At 56.4% G+C, this 25,552-nt stretch overlaps 1 protein-coding gene across 3 annotated transcripts; it reads left to right on the plus strand.

Annotated features, from left to right (window-relative positions):
* SYNGR1 (synaptogyrin 1) lies at window positions 1-25,261 on the plus strand (the record flags this gene model as incomplete). Of its 3 annotated transcripts, none has more annotated exons than XM_082849468.1 (4): window positions 1-101; window positions 19,148-19,385; window positions 20,814-20,953; window positions 25,040-25,261. In XM_082849468.1, the coding sequence occupies 4 exons, from the start codon at window positions 3-5 to the stop codon at window positions 25,259-25,261; spliced, it is 699 nt and encodes a 232-aa protein (XP_082705594.1). The 3 variants fall into 3 exon arrangements, with proteins under 3 accessions (XP_082705594.1, XP_082705595.1, XP_082705593.1); XM_082849469.1 differs by lacking the exon at window positions 25,040-25,261 and adding an exon at window positions 22,186-22,278; XM_082849467.1 differs by having other exon boundaries at window positions 3-209.
* Window positions 25,262-25,552: the final 291 nt, after the last annotated feature.

Consider the following 25,552-nt stretch of genomic DNA (forward strand, 5'->3'; position numbering starts at 1 on the left):
CGATGGAAGGAGGTGCGTACGGAGCGGGCAAAGCCGGGGGCGCCTTCGACCCCTACACCCTGGTCCGGCAGCCGCACACCATCCTGCGCGTCGTGTCCTGGGTAAGGACGTCTGGGTGGCCCGGCCAAGCAGGGGGTGGGGCGGGGTGGGGGCGCGGGCGAGGGCGGCGCGCCCCGACGGACCCCAACCCCACCGGGCCTGCTGCCCGGGTGCGGCCGCGGGTGGGGAGCCGGCCGGCCGGCGTCCTGGCGCCCGCCCCTCCCTCCTTCCCGGGCTCCGGGCGGGGGTCCTGGCCCTCGCGGGGGCGCCTGCTCCCCGACCCCTGGCTTCCCGGTGTCCCCACTTCTTACTCTCCCCCCGCCCCCCCGTCGCGGTGACCTCCAGGCCGCGACCTGGCGCCTCGTGGGTCGGGTTGCGCGCGGCCGCCTGGGCGGACCGGCGACCGTGGGGACGGAACCCTGGTTTCAGGTGGCCTTTATTCGGGGGTGGATCGGGGCGTGGATCGTTTCGCGGGGTGCACGCGCTCTTGCCATGGACGTTCAAGGAGGAGAGGGCAGGAAACCGGGTTTTTGTGGCTTAGCTGGGCTCGTGTGGAGCGACGCGCCGGGAGCCGGATACCTGGGCTCTCTCCCCGGGAACCGTCTTTCTGCAGCGTGACCTTGGGCTGGAAACCACCCTAGAAATGTTCACGGAAAGTGAGGAGTTAAATTCCGAGGTGGGCAGCGTCACCTCCTCTAGCTTGCCTCAGTTTCCCGATTTGTAGCGAGGTGGGAGGAGCCTCCTTGAGACCTCCTTGGGCTCGGATATTTCCTGAATTCGTGCAGACACCTGGATGCCTGAGGAGGGCCGTGGGCCGGGAGGGCGGGAGAGAGGTCCCCTGCCCACAGGGAAGAGCAGAGAAGCCCGTTCTGGACCTCCAGCCTGGCGAGGGCAGAATCCCTCAGTGCAGAGAGCTGAGTGGGGGTCCCTGTTCAAACCTGGGGTCGGGGAGAGGAGGATGGGACAGAGTCAGCACACGGGGAGGGGTTCACATGACCTGGCAGCACCCCAGGGAAAGGAGGCCTGCTGCTGTCTGGGGAGGGGTGTCTGGGGCTCCCTAGGGTTGCTGGCCATTGCCCAGACCCCCTCACTAGAGGGTCTTGCCTCTGCAGGCCTGGGGCCCCTTCCTGTGGGCCTAGATCAGAAAGGCCTGGATTGGGGACACTGGGCAGGGCCCCTGTCAGCCACCCCACCGGGCTAAGCCTAAAGCCAGCTGTGGGGTGCTCAAGTTCCCTCACTTCCTGGATTTTCAGGGCCATATAAGGGTGTGATGGGTGGGACAGCTGGGGTGTTTATCTCTGGCCTCCCAGAGGGAAAGGGATCTACCTTTCCTTTGTCTAAAAACGTTAAAACCTCCCTCTGGTGCCACAGGAAGGGTGGCCACATTTAAACCCCTTCTTCTCAAGTGCCCACCAGATGGGGAGCTCTTTGAGGGCAGGGAAGCCCTGTTCTTTAGTCTTTGGGTCCCTGGTGCTGGCACATGGCCTGGCACCCTGGATACACCCAGGAGGATTTGTGGTGCTGAGTTCATTCACCCGTGTGTTGTCTCCAGCTCCCCAGAGACCCTGGCGGGTCCTTGGCAAAGGTAGAGCTCTGGGGGACACCTGCCTGATGAGGTGCGGTGGCTCTGTGCACTGCTCCCCTCCGCCGGCCCGAAGCGTGAAGTCACTGGCTTTGTGACGGGGTGTGGGCGTTTTGTCTGCTTGGGTCACTTCTGCTGGTGAAGGCTTCATTTAGCAAAGCTTTATTGAGTTGGCTAGGCTCCGAGGGAAGGCGGCGTGACTCAGACGCAGCCCTTAGTGCTCAGGGAGCCTACAGTCCCGCTGGGGAGTGAGCCAGGCACCCTCAGGCAGAGGCCAGCAAAACCAGGAGAGCAATCAGAGAAGCTTCCTGGAGGAGGCGATGTCAAATTGGGCCTGGAAGGATGAGGAGGGTTTACATGTGTGCACATCAAGGTGCCGGGAGGACATTCCAAGCAAAAGGGAGAAAAAGTCACTGAGCACCCACTATGCAGGGCTGTTCTCACGGTTACCTGGATAGTTCCCCCCACAGTCTGTATCACACTTGAGGGAACTGAGGCTCAGAGAGGCCCAAGGTTACTGAGCATGTAAGTAGCAGATGGAGGATTTGAACCCAGATCTTCCTGTCTCCAAAGCACAGTGCTTCCCCTGATCAGGAAGAGTTTGAAGTCCTGGGATTTCAGGTTTGGAAAGGATAAGGGTCATCTGGGTCAACCTCCATCCAATGTCCAAATCCCCCCAGAGGCCCCCAACAGTCTCCCAGCCCTGCTCACTACCTTTGCGTGAGCAGAGGTATCTGATATAGGCTGATGAACTTTAAAAAAATATGTAGGTTTTTTTCTGATCATAGAAGTAATACCTGCCGATTGTTGGAAAACATAAATCACTTGTGATGGTTGCACAACCATATATATGTGCTGAATACCACTGAACTGTACACTTAGAGATGGTTAAGATGGTAAATTTTATGTTGTGTGTATTTCACCAAAAAAAAAAAAATTGGAAAAAGAAGCACATGTGATCCCACCACTTAGGGAGGGCTGCTATCTCCTACCAGCCTTTTTCAAAAACACGTGATGCGCTGAGACACTTTAACACGTGGGGGCACGTGGTGGACGCACGTGGCCACCTGCCCTCCTCCCCCGAGCTCCCTCTGCTCACCGCAGGGTCTGGCAGGCAGGGTCTGGCTGGCGTTAAGCTTCACCTTCCAGCTAATGGAGCCTGAGCATTCAGCACCCGCTTGCCCTGGTTTGCCAGAACTTTCCTGGCTTCAGCACTGATAGTCCCATGACCTGGGAGCCCCCCTGTTCCGGACAGACAAGACGGTTGGTCAGTCTATCCAGGACTCCTGTGCTCCCCAAGACCCCTTCTGCCGCCCTGTAGGGCCTTAACAACGTGAGCGCTTGGGCTTGCGATTTTGTAAAACTTGTAAGAGAAAGATCTTTTTTCTGTTATTTTTTTATTTGAAAGTGGGTCCCCAAACCATGTAAGCTTCAGGGAGTCACCAAACCTGGACCTACCCTGGAACCTGAGCCCCCAGGCCTGCAGGACCCCTTATCTCTTGACCGAGGCTTTCTCAACTCCTCTCTGCCCCTGTGTGCCCTACACCGCCTCCCCCCACCCCACACACACACCTGGAGGGGGGTGATTACTCACTTCGGGAATTGAGGAATGGACCCTGAGGGTTAAGGTGGGGAGGGAGCTGGTGAGCCCTCTGGCAGATCCCAACTTGGACCCTTCCTGCCCTGGGCGAGGAGGTGATGGCTAAGCTGGGACAGTGTCCAGGGTGAGCTCAGAGCTGCCTCCTCTGACCTGGGTTGGCGGGGAGGTGGGCTGTGCTGGCCGGGGGCCAGGAGATCTGGCACCAGCTGTGGCCACCCCCTCTGCCTCTGTCTCCCCATCGGAAAGCGGAGGCTGGGCTGGATCAGAGGTGCCCAATCCTGCCCCGATCCTGCAGCCTGTCAGTGACCCCCTTCTTTACCTGGAGCCAGGTGGGGGGAAGTGGAGTTTCATCAGGGAGCTAGCTGATTTCATATAAAGGACTACCTTCTATTTGGAATTTACATCCTTTTAGAGCTTTGAAATGACCTATGGGAAAAGAATTTAGCACTGGTAGATTAGAGGTTTTCTTTTTCTTTCTTTTTTTTTTTTTTAAATTAATGCTCTGTTTTGGCAAAAATAAAACAATAAAATGTTGGAAATTTTGCCATTTTCAGGGTTGATCTCAAGGGCTTTGGCTGTAACACTCAGGAGGGTGGGTGTCATCCCTCTCATGACAGAAGTCAGGGGCAGGCTGGAGGTGACTTCTCTACTGACTAGAGACAGAGCTCCTGGGCCCGGGACTGTCAGAGCCGCAGTTTCAATCCAGTCCACTGGGTCCACATTCAGTGTACTCCCCGTGGCTTCCCTGTCTGAGTCGCAGTGGCACCAAGGAGTGGCTTGAGGGAGCGGTTTTACACCCTCATTTTTATCAGACCCCCTCAATCACTCCAAGCAGACACTGAGTACAAGAGCCGAGCTTGCGGGACTTCGCCGGCGGTCCAATGGTTAAGAGTCCGCGCTTCCACTGCAGGGAGTGCGGATTCAATCCCTGGTCGGGAATTCCCGACGCTGCGAGGCTCAGCCAAAAAATAAAAATAAAAAAGCTGAGTTTGCTTTGCAGACGCAGCAGCTTCGAAATGAGACCCCTTGTCTCCGTTCCCAGCCAGATTGCCACACGCTAGCTGTCCCACACGGAAATTCTAGAGCCTGCAGGGGCTGGGGTGAAATGGGTCCAGGGTGGAGACAGAGCCTCTGGCCAGCTCTGGCATTCATTCATTCATTCCACAAATACCGAGTCCCTGCTCGGTGCCAGCCTGTGTGTCCCACCGGAGATGCTCTAGGTCAGTGAGAACAGAATTGAGTCGACAGGCACCATCCAGAAGGCTTGGGATGCAATGAGAAGGAAATCCAGTGGGGAGTAGGTACCTCTGCCAGGGGGCGTGGAGGGCTTCCAGGGGGAGGTGACCCCTGTGTTGGTCCTAATAAAGAAGGTGGGGGTGGAGGTGCATTCCAGGTGGGAGGAACAACATGTATAAATAAATACTTGGGGGCACAAGGTCTGAGTGGGTTTTAGAAACGTTGCTGAGCTCCTGGGGCCCCCGGGTGTGTGAGTGAGAGCAAGTCAAAGAGGTGTGGGGCGCAGGCAGGGTGGGCAACCCAGGGTCGGCCTTGGACGCCAGTTTCACGAGCTGGGCTGCATCGGAGGGCCATGGACAGCCTCAGAGAGGGGTTTTAAGCAGAGAAGAGGTGTGTTTTCGGAAGTTCCCTGCGGAGCCATGTGGAGGTGTGGCTTGGGGAGGGCTCTGGGGACAGGAGGCCCAGCAGGAAATGTGTGGTGTGGTCTAGCCTGTCCTATCCCAGCACCAGGCAAGGCCCTGCCACTTACTCAGGGGGCTGGGTCCACGCAGGCATGTCCTGTGCTCCTTTGGTGTGTATCGCTGACAGCCTCAGAATCTTCTTGTCCTCTTCGCCTGCCTGTGACCGACCTTTGTCTGGTCCATCTCTCTCAGGCCTGGGAGAGAGTCAGGGCACGGAGGTCAACAGGAGACGTGGATGGTAGGTTTCTGCATGCGTCTTGGGCATTTCTTCGTGTCCTGTGGCAGTGTGGGAACTTGAGGAGTCTTGGGTTTGGCATCGAGACCAGGGCCGCCAGAGAGGGACCTGGGAAAATCCTCACCTGGAACGTGGGATTGGAGCGCCTGGGTTCAGGGCCGACTCGGTTTGTGAACATGGATGTATAAAGGGCCTGCCATCCAGTTCATTCCTCTAGGCACGTGACATCCCTGTCCAATGGGTTTCATGACCCCCACTTTAGGTGAGATGCTGAGGCCCAGAGAGGTTAACTGGAGCTACTGGGATTGCAGCCCATGCCTGACTTCCAGGACGTGGCCCTTTCTTCCTGCTTTGGGGAGTCCCCAGCCACATGGGGAGTCCCACACGGCCACTTGTGCAGAGCTGTTAGGCAGGCTTGAGCCTGGGGAGAAAGAACAAAGGCTGGGGGAGGGAGGGCGGAGAGGAGGAAGAACCACGGGGAGGAGGGAGGAAAGGGAGAGGGCAGATGGCAGAGCTGGCACGGAGCCACAGTTGGCACCTACACCGGAAGAACCAGCTGTCCGGTGGGAGGAGAGGCAGGGCAGAGCGTCAGGAAGTGCCTGGGGCCCGAGGCCTGAGTCCGTGTTCTGCGCCCACTCCGCCCCTGACAGGTGGTGTGACGTGAGCGTCTGCCAGTGCTCTCTGGGCCCGTTTCCCCATCTATCAGATGTGGGGAGGACAGCCAGGTTGGGCTGGTGGTTCCCGGCCTGTCTACCCTCAGCAAATGCTACTCCTGCTCCTAGTGGGTTGTAGGTTGGGAACTTGGGGACTGGTCAGTATTTAAAGAAGTGATGTCAGGGACCAGCCTCCTGCACCCCTGATGCTTTGTGGGGGCCTGCAGGGGGAGCCTGGGCCCCAGATCCATACTGCAGGAGCGGAACAGTGTCAGCTGGAGCCGGCAGGGTGGCCCGTGCCCCTGTGTTTCTGGGGAAGCCCTCCCTTCCTGGAGGGAGATGTGCTCACCCCACCTCTGCCTGGGAAGATGGTGTGGGGGGAGGGGGACCGCGGGGAAGGGGTGGCTGGGAGAGTCCCAGGCTGTCAGGCCCAGACTGTTGAGAAAGCCATCACCTGGGAACCCCAACCATCCCGGCTCCTCAAATGACTCAGGGTCCAGGGGTCAAGAGGACATGGTCTTCCCCAAATCTTGGGCCCCCCTCTGAGCATCCCTGATACCTTTTTTAAGTTGCACTGTAACCTGGCCTCCCCCCCCACCCAGACCCGGCTTCCCCAGCAGCCTTCTCAGTGGGGGCTGTTCTTTGCCTCATGCCCTCCCTCTGCTGGGCCTGGAGATGGGACACAGTCATCCTGGCTCCTGAGGCTGCTTCCAGACCATTCTCCCCCAGCTTTGAATCTCATCACAGCACTGGGCCAGCCACTCCCCTCATTGCAAGCCAGCCCCAGGTCACTTGCCCTGTCCCTCAGCACCGCCCCGCCTTCCATCCTGCTGACTGTAGCTCCCGCTTCCGTGATCCTTCTCACAGCCTGGCCTCTCACTTCCTTGGCCTCCAGCCTTCCAGTCTTGTCCTCCCTGCCTCAGCCACTCTCACTGGGTGTACCCTGGGCCTGGCCCTTGTTCCTGGCGAGAACTCAGGTGTCCGCCTCTCCCCACCCCTCCTGTCGTTCCAGCGCTCTGCCTCGCGCAGTCCTTGGCCTGGGACTCCCTCTGTACACCGGCCCTCACCCCCTCCTCCCCGCCCCCCTCGCCAGCTTGGGCTCCCTGGTGGTCTCACCCACCTGCTCCCGGCTCTGGCCCCACTGCGTCGCTGCGCTCACCTGGCAAAGCCCTGCTTGCATCCACCCTTGGCCTCCTCGCACCCGCCCCTCCCCCAGGCTCTCTCCTGTTCTGGTGGCCAGGCCAGCCTCGCAGGGTCCACCAGGTGCACCCTCTCACCTGCTGGAGGACTCAGATTCCCTGCTTCCCTCCCTCCCTCCGCCCTTGCCTCCATCCTCCACTCTGGCTCGTTCCCATCGGCTTACAAATGGGAGTTCTTCCCACGCCCTTGCCCATGCCTCTGGTCCTGCAGAAGATTCGTCTATGGTCTCCGTCTCTGGTGTTTCTCCCCTGGTTTTCTCTCGCTTGCGCCCTGCTCAGGCTCTCGCCCTCACCTCTCCATCTCGTCCAGATCATCCGTGACCTTCACGTTGCCAAATCCTGTGGCCAGTTGTTATTAATGGCTCTCACGGCCGCATCTGGCGCAGTGAGGGGTTCGTACGCCCTCCCGTTGGTTCCGTTGGTTCCGACAGCCGCAGGACTGCCGCCTTCTCTCTAATGTGCCTGGTCTTTGCGAGACTCACAGTCTAGCGGTGGGAAATGTGGCTGAGGAACCTCTTAAAGTATGGAGGTGAGCATAAGCCCTAGAGTGAGGGACGCTCCCTCAGGCTCACTCGGCTCGGGACAGGCGGGAGGGATGGGGCCAGCCAGGCGGAGAGGGGGACATTCCAAGCAGGAGCAGCACGGGTGAAGGCGCGGCAGGGCGGTGATGAGAGGCTGCTGCCCCCCACCTCCACGCCCCATGGGCTGTAAGCTCTGGGGGGCAGGGACCGTGTCTGTCAGGTCACTGTCGTATCCCCAGTGCGAGACGGCACCTGGCATCCTGTCATGGCTCACACGTGGGTGAATGAGGCTGGGAATTGCCGTGCTCTGTCCTCCTCCGTCCACCCACCGTCCCCATTCAAGTCTGGAGTCTTCAGGGCTGGGTCTCAGTTTCCCCGTTTCTAAGGAGGCTCCCTGCTCTCCTGGTGTTTGTGCAGCCACAGGAGGGAGAAGACAGGGGAGCCTTCAGATCACCAGGTCCAGCGAGTCTCAGTGCCGCAGGGACAGGGCCCCTGCCCAGCAAGCCCACTCCCCACCCCCACTGCGGAGAGCACACGGAGACAGCTTGCGGGAAGATTACTGCCTAATCCGCAGCAGGTCTCTGCTTCCAAGGCTGCAGAGGTGGTGGCCGGGCCGGGCCTGGGAGGAGAGAAGGGAGCCCGCCTGCCCCGCCCCCGCCCTGCGGCTCTGCACGAGGCTCTTGAGGAAGCCGAGTGCCCCCCCACCCAGTGCCCATCACGCGCCCCTGCGTTGGCTTCGGCCCTTTCCCTCACGTGACCCGGGGGGAGGCAGGGCCTGTTCCCGTGAAGGGGGGCCCTTGCAGCCTGACTCATCCCTCAAACGCTCGGCTGCCTGTTTCTTTGTCCGCTCTTCCCGTGAGGCCCAGGAGGCAGGTTGAGGACTTCATGGGGATGCGGGCAGGAAGGCGGGCTCAGCTCGTGCTGAGGGAGAGGACGTGGCAGCCCTTTGTTATGGAGTGAGCTCCCTGTGGTCAGAGGTGTGCAAGCCAAGGATGCTGAGGAGAGAATAGTCTTTCTCCCAACTCTTGTGCTGCCTGTGCCTCTGCCCATCTATCAGGCTTGCTGTTCACTCACCTTGAAGCCTTTCCTGACCCTCCCTCTGGGTCTGGAGTGGAGACATACACCCAACAACTGAACCAAAAAATAAGAAAAAAATATGTAATGAGGTTATCAAGAAAATAAATGGGGGTATTGGAGAATATTGGGAGTCAGGTCTGGAGAACTTCTCTGAGGAGGTGGCTTGCATTGAGATTTGAACGTTGAGAAGGAACCAGCAGGAGCCAGCCTGGAAGATCTGGGGAACTCTAGGCATCCCAGGTAGAGGGAACAGCCAGTGCCAAGGTCCTGAGGCAGGAATGAGCTTAGGAGGGAGCAGAGGCGAGTGGCAGGAGAGGAGGCTGAGAGGAAGCTGGAACCCTGGGGGTTGGGGTGGGGAGGGGATTTCACCGTGCGGCTGTTGGTGAGTGAGATGCAGCAGGGGGTGACACGATCTGACTTAGGTTTAGAGAGATCTGGATGGTGCAGGGGCTCAGGAGTGGCGCACAGAGGCTGGGAAGCTGCCGTCATCGCTTAGCAAGAGGTGATGGTGGCCTGGACTGGTACAGGGGCGGGGGCGGGAGGCTGCATGGAGGAAATTGAGAGTTTTTGGGGAAGGATGAAGAAATAGACCCAAGTGCCAGGTTGGATGGGGTTCAAGGACGCGCCCACTCTGGGGTCTGAGCAGCTGAGTGGGGGCCAGTGTGCAGATGGATGAGGGGGCGGGGAGAGACCAGAGGTGAGACCAGCAGCCCGTCGGTGTCTTCTTCTTGGGGGCTGGACTTTATCCTCAGCCCCGGGAGGGACTGGTGAGAGTTGGGGGAGTGGTGAGCGCCCCCTGGCGCCCGTCTGGAGTTGGGTTGGAGGAGGCGGGAGAGGAGGCTGTCCTGAGTCGGGCAAGCGACACTGTGGCCTGGAAGTGGACAGTAGCCGATGCCGCAAACTGGAGAGCCGGCGAGCGGGTCCGCTGGCTGCCTGCAGCGTGAGGCAGGGACCAGGGACTCCTCCCAGCCACCGGTCTGGGGAACAGATGTCTCTGTACAGGGTGAGGTAGATAGAAGGTACCATCCGGAGCTGGCAGGACCGGAGAGTTGTGGACTCCTGACCTCATCTCTTGACAGCTTGTCTGGGGGAAGACTCAGCAGGTGCCCAAGGATGTTTAAAGCCAGGCCTCTGGGAAGTTCCCTGAGAACAGCAGGGACCTCTGTCTCCGCCTGCCCCTGATGCTGGCTGGGCCCAGCTGTCCCTGGAGCCCAAGTTAGCTTGATGCCCGGCACTGGCCCAGGCACAGCCTGCCAGCTTTCTGGGCGGATGTGGAGAAAAGTGGGCCGGGCCCCTCCGGCACTGTGGGGAGGTGACAGGCTCGGCACAGCAGCTGTCTCTCCTGGGTCTCGTGCTGGTCCTAGAGTCTGGGATCTGGAAGTCATTTCTTCATGGGGAGGCAGCTGAAGCTCGAGGTTTGGCACACGTTCTGGAATGGGGCTGGACCTGGGGCAGGCCGGGCAGGAGGCCCGGCACCATGCTCACCTGCTCCGGGTCACCCGGCCGTGGGCTGGCCGGAGTCCAGGCCTCATGGGGCCTCAGCGGCCCTCTGCTGAGTGCGCTAAGTCAGCCTGCTTTGTTGGGGTGGGCGCTTTGTTGTTGTTTTCGTTTATCTGTTGAAGTGTAGTTGATTTTTACAATGTTAGTTTCTGGTGTACAGCAAAGTGATTCAGTTATACATATAGGTGTATATATATATATTTTTTTTTCAGATTCTTTTCCATTAGGTTATTACAAGATACTGAATATGGTTCCCTGTGCTCTACAGTAGGACCTTGTTTATCTGTTTTGTACATAGTAGTGTGTATCTCCTAATCTGTGGGGTGTTTTTAGGTTTAGTTTTTTCCTTAGAGCTTTTGATGAGGATTAAATGAGATGATTTTTGTCAAGCCCTCCCAGTGGATGCAGGGCCCCTGCAGAGGCTGTGGGCTGGCTCAGGGTCGGGGGTGAGGGTGGGCCGGGGGAGACAGACCGCTAGATGAATCCCAAGCAGGAGTATGTGCAGGGTTAGGGTGGGCGAGAGTGACTGGGAAGGAGGGTGTCCCAGGAGGCAGCTGCAAGTCACCACCTCCCAGCAGGGTTTTGAAGGGTGGGAAGGAGTTCGTTCCTGTTTGAAAGATGAAGAAGGTGGGGAAGGGTGTTCTGGGAGGTGGGAACAGCCAGGGCGAAATTATCAAACAGACTGTGGCTTTGCTAGTGCTGGCCCTCTAGGATGGTTGAGTCATGGGGTGGGAGAGAGAGCGATGTGAGGCCAGGGCAGGGTCTGGCAGTTCTGGGGTCTCTGTTTCTGTGTGTCTCTGAGTCCAGGAGCCTGAGATGCTGAGATTCCTTCGGTTTGCTTTTCTGAGTTGGAGATAGCTCTGCTCTAAGTGCCATCTGGAATCCGTTTTTTTAAGGCTCAGGATTGGATTATAAAGATGGTGAAAAAAACAGAGTCTTGCCCCAGTTTACCTTGGTGCTTTTTGGTTTTTTTTTAACATTTTTCTCTAGTGCAAGGGAGGGAGGTGGTTTTTCCTGTGCCTGCCTGTGCCCAGTGGCCCCCTGAGTACCTCCCGGGGCCCTCACCCTCCATCTTCTCCTGTTTCCTGGCTGCTGGTTCTGCCTCCGCAGCCCTGTCCTGGCCCCTGCAGCAGATCTGCCTGTTGGGGTGAGCTGCTCCCTCCCATGCCTCTGCCACTGTGGCCAGCGTAGAATTTCATTGTGGTTTAATTTCCGGTTCTCTGGTGGCTGCTCTGCGTGCTCCTTGCCATCCGGCCTTAGCGAGTCACCCCAGAGGCCGCCCGACACAGGGCACCGGCCTTGGATTTTTGTCAATACTCCATCCACCCTTAAACAGCCGTGGGACCTGGGCAGTTCCCTGGACGTGGATAAAATGAGAATAAGGCCATGGACCTTGTGGAGTGAAGAGCATGTGTTTCAGTCACATCGTGGGTCTTGAGGGAGTCCCCGTTCCTCCTGCCTTGGACTGTGGAACAGAAACCTGGGGCCTGGGCCTGCTTTTGGGAGGCTCCCTCCCACTCGGGGTGGGGAGACTGCAGCTAAATGGAGGAGTTAACCTGGGGCCCAGAGGGTCCTGCAGGGGGTGTGGTGAGACTGCAAGGGCCTTGTTGTGTGTCCTTGGCAATGCTGCTTCCCCTCCCCTAGGCTCAGTTTCTCCATCTGTAGACTCTCAGCCTGGTCCAGGGGTGGCTCCCTGCCCTGGCCCAGCCCTGCAGCCTGCGGGGGACCTGGCACGACACCTCTGTTCCCAATTCTCATCCAGCCCAGCCCCTCCCCGACTGCCCTGCTCCCCGCAGCAGGCCAGTGTCTGCAGATTCTGGTGGCTTTACCTCCAAAGGACATTCAGCCCCCACTACTTCACCCCATCCCGCTGCCCATGCCAGCCCCGCCCGCTTGTCCCTCACCTGGGCGCTGACTAGCCCCTCTGGTCTCCCTGCTTTCACCCTCGCCCCACAGTCTTTTCTCCACTCACCAGGGTGAGTCTTCTTTTCTTTTTGCGGTACGCGGGCCTCTCACTGTTGCGGCCTCTCCCGTTGCGGAGCACAGGCTCCGGACACGCAGGCTCAGCGGCCATGGCCCACGGGCCCAGCCTCTCCGCGGCATGTGGGATCCTCCCGGACCAGGGCACGAACTCGTGTCCCCTGCATCGGCAGGCGGACTCTCAACCACTGCGCCACCAGGGAAGCCCCGGTAGGTGGATTCTTAACCACTGCGCCACCAGGGAAGCCCAGGGTGAGTCTCCTTAAACCTAAGTCAGATCAGTCACTCACCTGCTCTTAACCCCAAAGTGACTCCTGAACTCAGCCTTCCCCTGCAGGCCCTGGGGGCCGGCCCCTGCCGACCTCGGGGACCTCCCCTCGCTCACTGTGCTCCAGCCACACCCTGTGCACCTCCTCGAGGCACCAAGCTTATTCGCGCCCCAGGGCCTTTGCACTTGCGGTTACTTCTCCCTGGAACATCTCTCCCCAGTATCTGCATGGCTCTGCCTTTCTGCATATGGGCGCCGCGCAAAGGTCACTACGTCAGTGACCCCCATCTGCCCAGTCTGTCTCCTCCTGCCTTGCTTGGCGCTTCTTCGGGACACTCGTCTGGACTCTTGTACATGTTTCTCAGCTGTTTGTCTCCCTGATGAGAACAGGGACCTTGCCCCCTCAGCCTCTCGCACAGGGCCTGGCACGTACTAGGTGCTTAGAAATACTTTAAAATGAATGAACAACCGATAGCAAGCCCCAGTTCTCTGGCCTCCGAGCTGCGGCCTCCCAGGCCCCGGAGGCAGGGGGCCCTGTGGCTGCAGAGCGGTCATCTCCCTGGGGAGTGCAGGCCCAGCAGAGGGGCAGCTCACCCCACCGCCACCCAGCATAATCAGAAAAGTTAGTTATAGCCCAGCACCCACCGCGTGGTAGAAAGAATATTACGGAAAGAAAACAGTGGAAGGGGCCGGGGGTTGTGAGGTGGGCAAGGAGGTGGCTGGTGGGAAGTGGAGGGAAGGGAGGCACCGGGGGAGGTGGGCAGAGCGGGTACTTAGAGGACCTTGACCACCAGCCCTAGAAGCTTGGATTGTGTCCAGAAGGCCCAGGGCCGGGGATTGGGGGCACTTAGGTGACCTTCGTTCTGCAGGGTGGGGACCATGATCCATAGACCCAGATCTCGTTGCTCCTGTGGCTTCTCACTGCATTTAATCCAATGTGCCCGTGGCCCACCAGGTCCTGCCCTCCCTGCCGCTTCCTGTCCCATCGCCTCCTCCAGCCCCAGCTCCCTGGTCCCTGCTCCAGCCGTGCTCCTTCCCTCACCTTCAGCCTTTGCCCCTTCTGTTCCTGTGCCTGAAACACGCTTCCCCTGATCTGTGCAGGGCTGGCTCCTTCTTGGCCCAGCTCAGAGATCACTGCTCAGGGCTCCCTCCCCTGACCACTGCCACCTCTTCCCAGCACTTGCCACCGTGGGTCATTGCCTCAATTATCTTTTCCACTTGTTTAGTGTCAGTCTGGCATTTTTTGGTTGTTTACTCTGCATCCCATGCTCTTCCTTACACGTAGGACCTCATTTATTCCTCACAAAGTGTCAGTGGTTTAGGTGCTATTGTTGTTGGGAACTGAGACTCAGAGAGGTTAAGCCCAAGGTCACCCCGCTAGACAAGGGGCCAGGCTCTCGCCCCCTCACTCCTGTAGCTCCAGATGGTCAGCTCCCCGACAGCAGGGGCTCCACGGACGTGGTCCCCCTTGACGCCCCCTCCCAGCACAGTGCAAGGCACTGAGAAGCCTGTGACCTGTGATGAATGCCTGACGGAGGCCCAAGTCTGCAGGAGGGAGCCGTGGGCGGAGAGGAGGGCGGGGAGCCCAGGGGCTGAAGGACCGGCTGCAGGGAGCTGGCAGGCCAGCTCTGCCAGTTCCGTGGCCCCGCCTGGTCAGGTCCCGGAGACTGTTTAATCTTACTCCTTCCCCTCTTGGGGACACGCCCTCACCAGCACTTTCCTCCTGGCGTCTCTGAGGACTCCCTGCTCCTCTCCCCCAAGAGGGCCCGTCTTAATCCTCTGCTGTCCCCAAAGCCCGGACTTCCGCCCACCTGCTGCCCCCACCCCTCCACTCAGCCTGCTGTAGGGAAGGGGTCCACCCTTGTTCCAGCCCCCAGGGAGCGTGTCTTCTCTCCCAGGGCCTCTGGAGAAGGGAGTTAACCCTTAACGAAGTCCTGACTGCTGTGCTCTGTGTACTTGTGTATAATGCTTCCATCAGCCCTGGAGGGAAGGTTAATTTTTACAGAGGACCAATCTGAGGCTCAGAGAGGTTAAGTCGTTTGCCTGAGGCCACACAGCATGAGCAGCAGGCCTGGGATTTGAATCCAGCAGGTCTGTGTGACTCCTCAGTGTCTGAAGTCTCTGTCTAATCAAGACGCTTTTCCATTTTGCTGGATTGGTGATGACTGATGACATTGGGACTGGGCCTCAGATTCCCAGCCTGGCAGTCTTCTGGTAGGAGCCTTGGACTTGTCTTGGTGCACAGGCCTAAGGCGCTGTGTGAGTGGTGGTCCCTGGAGTTGTGCAGTGCATGGCCCAGGCAGCTGGCTGTCAGAGCCCGCCTTTGTCGCCCAGTGGCGTCTTCGTTGCTTGTCTGGGCTGTCAGTAGCCCAGGGGTCCTTTTGACAGTTGCTCTGAAGTCTGGACTTCGTGCCTCTCCCCTCCTGTGCCCCTGAACGCCAGACTTGCCATTCCAGTCCCACGGCCTGTTCCCATCACACTGATGCTTTCCTACTGATCCCCTGGGTCTCTGGAAATAAAGGGTCACGCCTGCTTCAGGGCCCACGTCCTGAGGCTGAGGGTCAGCTTGGTCAGGTGGAAGAGAGCGTAGGGCTGAGATTCAAGAGACCTGGGTTCAAGTTCAGCCTGTACCCTGACAACAGTGTCACCTTCTCTTTCTGAGCCTCAGTTTTCCTTCTCTGTCAATTGGGGGCAGTACGAATTGCCCTTGCTGCTCCACGCGGAGATTGTGAAGATGCAGAGCCTGTGACCGGGCAGAGCTGTGTGCCAGGAGGCCTGCACTGGTCTGCAGGTTGAGGTGACATGTACATTCCCAAATCAGGACTGGCACATGTGTGGCTCACAGGCCACCACTGCCCATTTCAGTGCCCGTGGCTGAACCAGGACACAGCACCCCCCGCATCCTTTCTTTTTTTTTTTGAATTGCAGAAAAATTCATATTACCCACAATAAACCATTTTAAAGTATACAGTTCAGTAGCGTTTAGTGGATTCACGATGTTGTGCAACTACCACCTGTCTAGTTTCGAAACTTTTTCATCACCCCATAAATACCCCCCATACCCATGAAGTAATCCCTCCTCATTCTTCCCTCCCCCAGCCCCCGGTAACCTCTAGTCTGCTTTTTGTCTCTGTTTTGCCTATTCTGGGTATGATACATAAAAGAAATCATAATACTGACCTTTCGTGTCTGGGCTTCTTTCACTTCTTTCTTCACCTGTTTTAAGGTTCATCCAGTTGCAGCATATATCAGAACTCTGTCCCTTTTTATGGCTGAATAATATTCCATTGTATGGATGTGCCATTCATCCATTCATGGACATTTGGGTCAGAATCCTTGTTAACACAAGTGTCATGAACCAGCGGTCTCCAAACCTTAGTTCATGCCGTCCTTCAGGAAAAATTTTTGAATCAGTCCTCCCATTAAATGTAAATTTGAAACCCACGCACCTATGGTCAGTTAATCTATGACACAGGAGGCAAGAATATACAGTGGAGAAAAGACAGTCTCTTCAACAAGTAGTGCTGGAAAAACTGGAGAGCTACATGGAAAAGAATAAAATCAGAGTGTTCTCTAACACCATATACAAAAATAAACTTCAAAATGGATTAAAGACCTAAACGTAAGACTGGAAACCATAAAACTCCTAGAGGAAAACATAGGCAGAATACTCTTTGACATAAATCATAGCAGTATTTTTTTGGAATTATCTCCTAAAGCAAAGGAAATAAAGGCAAAAATAAACAAATGGGACCTAATTAAACTTAAAACCTTTTGCACAGCAAAGGAAACATGAACAAAACAAAAACACAACCCTACTGAACGGGAGAAAATATTTGCAAATGATATGACTGATAAGAGGTTAATATCCAACATATATAAACAGCTCATACAACTCAACATCAAAAAAACAACCTGATTAAAAAATGGACAGGAGACCTGAATAGACATTTTTCCAGAGAGGAAATGCAGATGGCCAGCAGGCACATAAAAAATGCTCACCATCGCTAATCGTCAGGGAAACGCAAATCAAAACAAAAATGAGATATCATATCACACCTTTCAGAATGGTTATCATCAGAAAGAACATAGGGACTTCCCTGGTGGTCCAGTGGGTAAGACTTCACACTTCCAATGCGGGGGGCCCGGGTTTTATCCCTGGTCAGGGAACTAGATCCTGCATGCATGCTGCAACTAAGAGTCCAAATGCTGCAACTAAAGATCCCGCATGCTGCAATGAAGACCCGGTGCAGCCAAAATAAATAAATAATAGATAGATAGATAGATAAATAAATAAATATTTTTTTAAAAAGAACACAAATAACAAATGTTGACGAGGATGTGGAGAAAAGGGAACCCTCGTACACTGTTGGTGGGAATGTAAATTGGTGCAGCCACTGTGGAAAACAGTATGGAGGTTTCTCAAAAAACTAAAAATAGAACTACCGTATGACCCAGCAATTCCACTCCTGGACATATATCTGAAAAAAACAAAAACACCGACTTGAAAAGATACATGCACCCCAATGTTCATGCGTTATTTACAGTTGCCAAGAAATGGAAGCAACCTAAGTGTCCATCAACAGATGAATGGATAAAGAAGATGTGGTACATGTTGTATATATATGTAATGGAATACTACTCAGCCATAAAAAAGAATGAAATTTTGCCATTGCAGCAACATGGGTGGACTTGGAGGGTATTATGCTAAGTGAAATAAGTCAGACGGAGAGAGACAGGTACTGTGTATCACTCATATGTGGAATCTAAAAAACACAACAAACTAGTGAATATAACAAAAAAGAAGCAGACTCACAGATATAGAGAACAAGCTAGTGGTTACTAGTGGGGATTAAGAGGTACAAACTATTACATATAAAATAAGCTACAAGGATTTATTGTACAACAAGGGACTATAGCCAATATTTTATAATAACTATAAATGGAATATAACCTTTAAAAATTGTGAATCACTATATTGTATACTTGTAACTTATATAATATTGTACATCAACTATACTTCAATAAGAAATGTGGATTTGTTTTGTATATATTACTGCTACACTAATATGTCCAGTACATTATAAAACCCATGTAAAGTGTGGGCATCTTAAAAGGATACAATTTAAAAAATGATGCTGCTTATATTTTTTCTCGCACCTGCGCTGGAGTCACTTCCCATCATGGGTGTTAGCTAAGGACAAAAACGTGTCTGGGTCATATTGAAATTCTAGTTCCTTATTATAGAAAAGTTGGAAAGCAAAGTGAAGTGGACAATGGACAATAAACGCTCTGCAGCCTGCACCTCAAGTTCACTGTAGGCCACATCTGAGGTTCTGTTTTCCTGTTTGTGTGTTTGTCAGTTGGGTCTGGGCCTCCTCATAATCACAGTTTCTGGGGAGGCGCGAGGTAGGAGGAAAAAGCATGAACTTCAGAGTCAGGTCCCTGGGTTTGAAGCCAGCCCTGCCACGTACCAGCTGTGTGACTCTGGGCACATTAACCAATACCTATACCTTCCCTGCTTCATCTGCAAAATGCCGATGATGCTGATTGTCCTCGTTAGCTGCTGCTGTGTAACACGACACCCCAAAATGTAGTGGCTTAAAACAACAAACATTTGTTATCTCACAGTTTCTGTGGCCAGGAATCTGCTTAGCGAGGTGCCACTGCCTCTCACATCATGGTGTCAGCCAGGGCTGCGGTCTCATCTGAAGGCTGAGGGAGGATCCATTGTCAAGCTCACTTACATGGTGCTGGCCGGACTCGTTCCCTGTGGGCCGCGGGGCTCAGTTCCCTGCTGGCTGTTGACTGGAGGCCTCTCAGTTCCATGCTGCGTGTGTTTCTCCATAAGGCAGCTCAAAACCTGGCAGCTGCTTCAATCAGAGCAAGCACGTGAGGAGTCAGGAGGGGGTGAGCACGATGGAGGCCAGGTCTTTGTAACCTCCTCGCGCAGGTGACATCCTGTCACCTTTTGACATATTCTGTTTGTTTAGAAGCAAATCGCTAGGCTCAGCCCACAGTCTAGGGGAAGGAGATTGCACAAACGCGCAATGCCAGGAGGTGGGGTCTTAGGGGACCACCTCTGCTGGCTGCCAGCCCAGCTGAAATAGACCTGTCTTGGAAGTTGTTGGGGGGCACTTAAGGAGGTAACACATGTTACACTTGGGGTCCTGCAAGTAATTGACCTGTTGCTCTGTAATTGACAGGATTGTGACTGTTGTATTTTTTTCATTTATCATTCTTTCCACTTGTCAGGGCCTGGGCAACAGGGAAGGGTGGGACCAAGGACAGGGCCTGAGACCCCAGAACAGCCCGTGGCTCTGCAGAGCAGAGGGGAGCACAGAATGGGGCTGGGCACGTGCCCACATCCGGGGGAATCAGCTGGGGGCTTGCTGGCTTGGCAGTTTACCACCCAGAGGGCTGAGACCTCTTCTCCTGGGAGGCCAGGTCCAGTCCTAGAGGAACTGTGGTATCAGGGCCCAGGAAGACCTCTCAGCACCTGGCTGGAAGGGGAGTGGGGCCACATCTGTGGTCAGAGGGTCCTCAGTGCCTGCAGCTGAAGAAAAAGGCGATTGACCCCGCCTGTGCTGTGTGACCCCAAGCAAGTTCCCCTCCCTCTCTGGGCCTGCCCTCTGAAATGCCTGCTTAACACCGGCCCTGTGGCTGTTTGGGGTGAAGAGGGCTCACAGAGAGGCAGGCAGCGGCCAGGCCGAGGGGGTTGGCAGCTCTCCCCTCCCCTAGGGCTGGTACTGGGCGGGGTCTCACGCCTGCCCCTGCCCCTCCCCCGCCACCGCAGGTGTTCTCCATTGTGGTGTTCGGCTCCATCGTGAATGAGGGCTACCTCAATAGCCCCTCAGAGAGCAAGGAGTTCTGCATCTACAACCGCAACCCCAATGCCTGCGGCTACGGCGTGACCGTGGGCGTGCTTGCCTTCCTCACCTGCCTGCTCTACCTGGCCCTGGACGTGTACTTCCCGCAGATCAGCAGTGTCAAGGACCGTAAGAAGGCCGTCCTGTCTGACATCGGCGTCTCGGGTGAGCCCCCATCCCAGTGGGCACCCCCCAACCCCAGCGCAACAGAGTCCGCAGGGGGCTGTCCTGGCCGTGGTCCTCCTCAGCCTCACGCACACCTGGGAGGCGGCTGCCACCCTTCTCCCTATTTTCCAGATGGGGAAACTGAGGTACAGGCAGGTGAAGAGACAGACTTGGGGTCACAGGGCTGGCAGCAGGGAAGGGTGGGACCAGGGCTGGGCCTGAGACCCCAGAACAGCCCACAGCTCACGCGGGGAGGGGAGCACAACGACCAGAGGAGTTACCCCTTCTTTCAGTGGCCTCCTCTGGCCCCTTCCCTGGTGGAGCCCCATGAGAAGTAAGCAAGGCGATGGCTGAAGGCCCTCGCACACAGTAGGTACCCCGGGAGGGTCAGGACCTGGGGCTGGGGAGCCACCGTGACCTGCCACCCTTGCCCTTCAGAAATGACCTTTGGCAGAAGTACCCTGGTCTCTGTCCCCATGAGTTCCGAGAGACTGATTGGAGGGTGCTTGGATTTGGTGTCGCTGGCCTGGGGTTGTGGTGTCAGGTGTCTGGCTGGGACCTCCCCCCACTTCCTGGCCCCAGGACTCTCAGGATGTGCCTGGCTTGCAGGCAGTGAGGCCCGGGGTCCCTTAGACTTGAAGGAACTAGAATGACATGAGTGGTTCTCAAACTTTGTTCCATGGAGCCCCTGGGTTCCCCAGCAGTGTCTCTGGGAGGGGCTGGGCTCTAGGCACCACCCCCGGCACACACGCTTTTTATCCTGAGCAGCTCTGGACTTCTATGGATAGACTGTGGGCATCTAGAGATCTTGTTGCCACAGGGCTCGCACCACTAAACTCCCCAGACCTCGGCTCTCCAAGGGCCCCTCACTAACCTCGGGGCCTGGTGAGGCTGCAGTCACACTAGTGGTTGAAACTCAGACCTGCTGGCCCCGGCATCCCCTCATCCTCCCCTGCCCAGTTCTCTGGGAGGCTGCGGGGTTGGGTGGACGCTCCTCCCAGAGAGCTGCAGGTCTCAGGGTGGACCATGGGTCAGTCAGGGATTCAGCCAGGAAATGTGTGTTGGCTGAGGTTAGAGACACGCCGGCCGAAGCTGACTGACTTTTCTCTGTCTCTCCTCCCCTCTGTGTCTCCCTCCCTCTCACTGCCCGGCCCTCCCTCTCACTGCCCGGCCCTCCCTGGATCTGCTCCCGGCCTGGCTGGTTCCTTTCTGTGGTCTCTCTCCCGCTCTGCATCTGACCGGCCTCTCTGTTTCCGCCTGCACCTTGCCTGTGCTCTCCCCACTCTGACCCCCACCTCCTCTCCCTTTGGGGGTGGGGGAGCGTGGGAGACGTGCTCTTGAACGTCCCCCGTTCCTCGGTTTCCAATCGCCTCCCTCTTCGCCCTCTCTCCCCACGCGGGCGTCTGCCTGGCCCCGCGCACACCCCAGCCTTCTGGGCCTTCCTGTGGTTCGTGGGCTTCTGCTACCTGGCCAACCAGTGGCAGGTCTCCAAGGACAGCCCGCTGAACGAAGGGACAGACGCGGCCCGGGCTGCCATCGCCTTCTCCTTCTTCTCCATCTTCACGTGGGTGAGTACACCGCCCACCCAGCCCACACTCGCCGGCCCCAGCCAGGCTCCCGGGCTGGTGGCCTTTGAGCATAGCCATGGACTCTGTTCTGCTTCCCTCCTCAATGCTCATGGCGGGGCTGCTCCCTGAGGAAGGAGACTGTCCAGCAAAGACAGTCAGGTGGTGGTGGCAGACCCTGGCTTTGGTGCAGAGCACCATTCCTGTGGTAATGGACTCCCCTCCCAGCCACTCCAATAGTTGGGTGGTAGGTAGTTACTGTCCCCTTTTACAGATGACAAAGCTGAGGCCTAGATGGGAAGATAAGGCCTTGAGGTTCAAGGCAGGGAAGGAGCCCAAGCAGAGAGTCAGGAGACCTGGGTCAAATCATGGGGCTGCCTCTCATTTTCTGGGCCTCTGTCTTCCCATCTGTAAAGTGGGGAGATTGGATTTGCTGTGGGGTGTGTCACAAACGCAGATGGCCACGGGGCAGGCAGGATGTGAGAAGGTGTGAGTGGACCGGGTGGCATGTGCACACCGTCCTAAAAGGGTACCCTCTGCCCGGCCCCTGTTCTGAGCAGTAATGGGGACCCACAGAGGCCAGGTCTTCCTGTTTTCCCAGGGAGCCCAGAAGTCTGAATTTCTATGAGAAATCTGATCTTTATGTGTTAGCAATTTGTTCAAGTTTAAAGAAATATATTGTGTGGGTCCAAAAAAGCATGCCTCTGGGCCCCACTGGCCAGAGGTCACCCCTTTGCAGGCTCTAGACCGCGGGGTGTTGAGCACCCATCAGCGTGACAGCAAGGCTGGTCCTTCTTTCCCGCTGGTTCCGGGTCCTCTCGATTTACTTTTTCTTCTCTCGTCTCCCTCCTGCAGATATCTGGGGTTATATAGGCTCCGTTGCCACATCCCAAGCGTTCTCGCCTCCCCTCTGACAGTGCCCCCTTCCCTCCGGACCTTCCAGCTGTCCTGACCCCTCCTGTGAAGCCTTGCTGCAGCCAGCCTTCCCTGTCCCCCCTGCCCTCCTGGGCCTGTCCTACACTTCTTCCTCTTTTGTGGGCTCCTGGCTATCCCTTTTCTCTTGGGGGCGGGGCTTGCAGAGGAGGAGTGGGTGATTGGACACCAGGACTTCCAGGGGTGGGTCTGAAAGCCTGACTGACAGGTGCCCACCAGCCCACTGCAGTCAGCCTCCCTGCCGGCACCTCTGCCTCTCCCTGTTCTTCCCCGCTGGCCTCACCCCTGCTGTCTCCTGGCAGAGCCTGACCGCAGCCTTGGCCGTGCGGAGATTCAAGGACCTTACCTTCCAGGAGGAATACAGCACGCTGTTTCCCAGCTCAGCACAGCCGTAGGCCCGCCCGGCTTCCAGAGGCAGGGAGCCCTAATCATGCCCAGTGGCAAGGTTGGGCGGCAGCCCACTTCCTGGACCGGCCAAGATGCCAGGGCGTGCAGGGCGGTGGAAAGCTGGCTAGAGGGGCCAGTTAAGACTCACCATTCGCTCATTGCCTCCTTTGTTTATTCTTCATGTGTCCGTTCATTCAGTAAACATTTATTGAGCAACTGTTATGTGCCTAGTGATGAATCAGATGTGGTCCCTGGCCCCAGGAGCCCACATCCTGGGGAGGCGAAGACAGACAAACCGAAACCTCCCCCAAATGTTCTGCACAGGCTGTAGAAGGGCTGGAGGTGGCTCCACACATGGGCTGTCAGGGTGCCGAGCTGTGGGCTGAGAGCCCGTCCCATGGCTGCAACATGAAGGCCGATTTTCCAGTCGCCATGGAGGCTGGCTGCCAAGGGGGGTCTGGCCCAGGACATCAGAAGACTCATGGTCTGGCTCTGCTCTCGTGTGCTTTGTGACCCTGGGCAGACCTGTGCACCTCTCTGAGCCTCAGTCTACTTCCCTGGATGGAGGAGTGATAATGGACCAGCCTCTCAGGGCTGTTGCACAGATGAAACAAAGCTTGGCACAGGGCTTGGCACAGAGATGCTCAATAAATGTAGGTTCTTTTGTTCATTCATTCATTCATTCATTTATTCTCTCCAAGGAGTCAAGGACACCTTCATAGTCTCTACTTTGGGAGTGATTCCCATGTGGTGAATCCCTGTTCTTCCAAAGGACCTTGGCCCCCATTTCTACACAGGTTCCCTCTGCTGCCCTGGAGTACAAACTGGCCCCCAGGGCAAAGCACTGCACGGTGGAAATGCCACAGAGAGTGCACCTGCTCTGAAGAAGCAGGGCCAGGTGGACCACCAGGTCCCTGGGCTCTGAACAGAACGCCCAGCCTCACCTCTGCACCCCAGTCCAGCAGGGGCCCACACCCCTCCATGGCTCCTGTCTGTGGCTCTTTGAACTGGCTGGCTAAGGGAGGCCTTGACTCAGTGGGGATGGAGGAGTGACCACAGATATAGCACTAGGTGCCTGTAGCTAGAGGCCCCTTCCTGGAAGGGTCTGCAGAGGTCATCTGCTCCAGCCCTCTGCCTCCGTGCAGACCCCAGTGGAGCCAGGGAGCTGTGGGAGGACCAGGTCTGCAGAAGTTCCTCTCAGGGACTCATTCATTCATTCATTCATTCCCCTTGTGCTCTTGTGGGCTCACTGATGGCTCAAGGGTGCTGACAACGTTGCTGGTACCCCAGGGGGGACTTTCCACCTCCCTGCTTCTCCAGGCTCCTGCATCCGAGTGCCCCACAGCCAGGACCTCTTACCAACATAGTGGAAAATACAGGAGGGCCACTCCTAACCTCCTCAGCCCACCTCATTGAGGCCTGGTCTGCCTTTCCCAGGCCCCTGGCCCTTTGCCCCCTGCCTCTCACCCATTGACCCTTTTGGGTTCCTGGTTGACTCAGTGCCTTGTCAGCAGGCTGATCAAAAGGAAGGAGGTGGGGAGGGCCGTGGCCTGGGAAGGGGCAGGACCCCTGTGTTTAGGTCTGGGTTCTGGCACTGACTGCCATGAGTCCACCCTTTTCTAGGCCTCAGTCTTCCCAGACCCCAAACAAGGCTATGTAGAACATTAGCATTTTCCCATCACAGGCAGATTACCTGGATTGGGAAGGTCTCTGGAGAAGACTTTCAGTGCAAACCTATAAACATTGTCGTTTAATGACAGATTTAATTTATTCCCTAGCTTGGTGTGATCAGTGTCATTGTCCTTCATAACAATGAAACTGCTTTTACTGGAAAAGAACTTCCCGCCTATGCATTTATGCGGTAGACAAGTCTTTCCCAACTGGGTCCTGTGAAAAAAGGGCTTCAGTGGTTGGATAAGGTTGGCAAATGTTGCTTGCCATAGTTTTCCCCTTGGGGATCCCAGCATATATTAGTCATTAGTCAAAGCTCTGACAAGTCCTATAGTCTTCTATTTAACTCAGTTTCCCAAACTTGTTTGGTGAAGCATTTCAGTTAGAATTAGGTTCAGCGACAAATGACAGAAATCACAAATGACAGTGGTTTAAACAAAGTCTAAGTCTGGGAAGACAGTCCAGGGCTGGCATAGTGGCTCCAGAAGTCTATAGTGACCCAGGCTTCGTCCATCCCTATAATTTGGCTCATGGACCTCATGGTCCATTATGACAACTAGAGCGCCCGCTATCACACCTGCATTCCAGGCATCAGGTCAAAGGGTGGGACAGAGAACTTGGGGGTGACCCATTGGCTAGAACTTAGTCATATGGCTATGCCTAACTGCAAGAGAGGCAGAGTAGCTTTTAGGAGATGCAGACATTTCTCTGTCCCACCGAAAACTTTTTTCTCCATTCCATCTAACTCCCTAAGAACACATCTTGAGAAGGATGCTGTGGGCCTTGGGGGCATTTTAACACTCCAAAATGAAGACTCTAGAATTTTTGTTGACCCAGAGTGACCTCTGGGATTAGGGGCCATAGGGCAGGTGATTTCTGAAGTTCTTTGTGGCTAGAGAGTGTGGTTCTGGGCTGGCTTCGAGGACGGCCTTCCCTCCTCCCCAGTCAGGCTTGTTTCATCTTCTGTGTTTTGAGGATATTTAACCCTCTATTGCCCGTGTCCTGTGGACTAACCTCTACTAACCCAGTGCTCTTGTCTGTCTTTCCCCTAACCGTCCCCTCCCACCTGTCCTTGTCCCCGCCGACCCCCGTCCCCAGGCGGGCCAGGCTGTGCTGGCCTTCCAGAGGTACCAGATTGGCGCAGACTCGGCCCTCTTCTCCCAGGACTACATGGACCCCAGCCAGGACTCCAGCATGCCTTACGCCCCCTACGTGGAGCCCAGCACCGGGCCAGACCCCGCCGGCATGGGTGGCACCTACCAGCAGCCGGCCAGCGCCTTTGAGCCCGAGCCCCAGGGCTACCAGTCACAGGGCTACTGAGCCACAGTGACCGCCTGCCCCCCGCCTGCCTGTGACCTGCCCCAGCTGCCCCCTGCTCCCCTTCACACCCGGCCCCCTTCTCCCTCCCAGGCTGCCCTACCCGGTCCCTTCAGGTGGTTCCACTGAGGTCCAGGGCAGCTCGGGTGGGATGGGGCAGTGAGGTGTTGGGGGGGTATCCACATGTGTGTGCAGGTGTGTCCAGCAGGGCCCTGGGGTGTTTGCATTCGTTCCTTGTGTCTTCGAGCGTTCGTTGAGCACCTACTGTATATCAGGCCTGTGCTTGGCATGAGT

This window comes from Leucopleurus acutus, assembly GCF_964270905.1.
Source record: "Leucopleurus acutus genome assembly, chromosome: 11".
In the NCBI taxonomy this organism is placed as follows: Eukaryota; Metazoa; Chordata; class Mammalia; order Artiodactyla; family Delphinidae; genus Leucopleurus; species Leucopleurus acutus.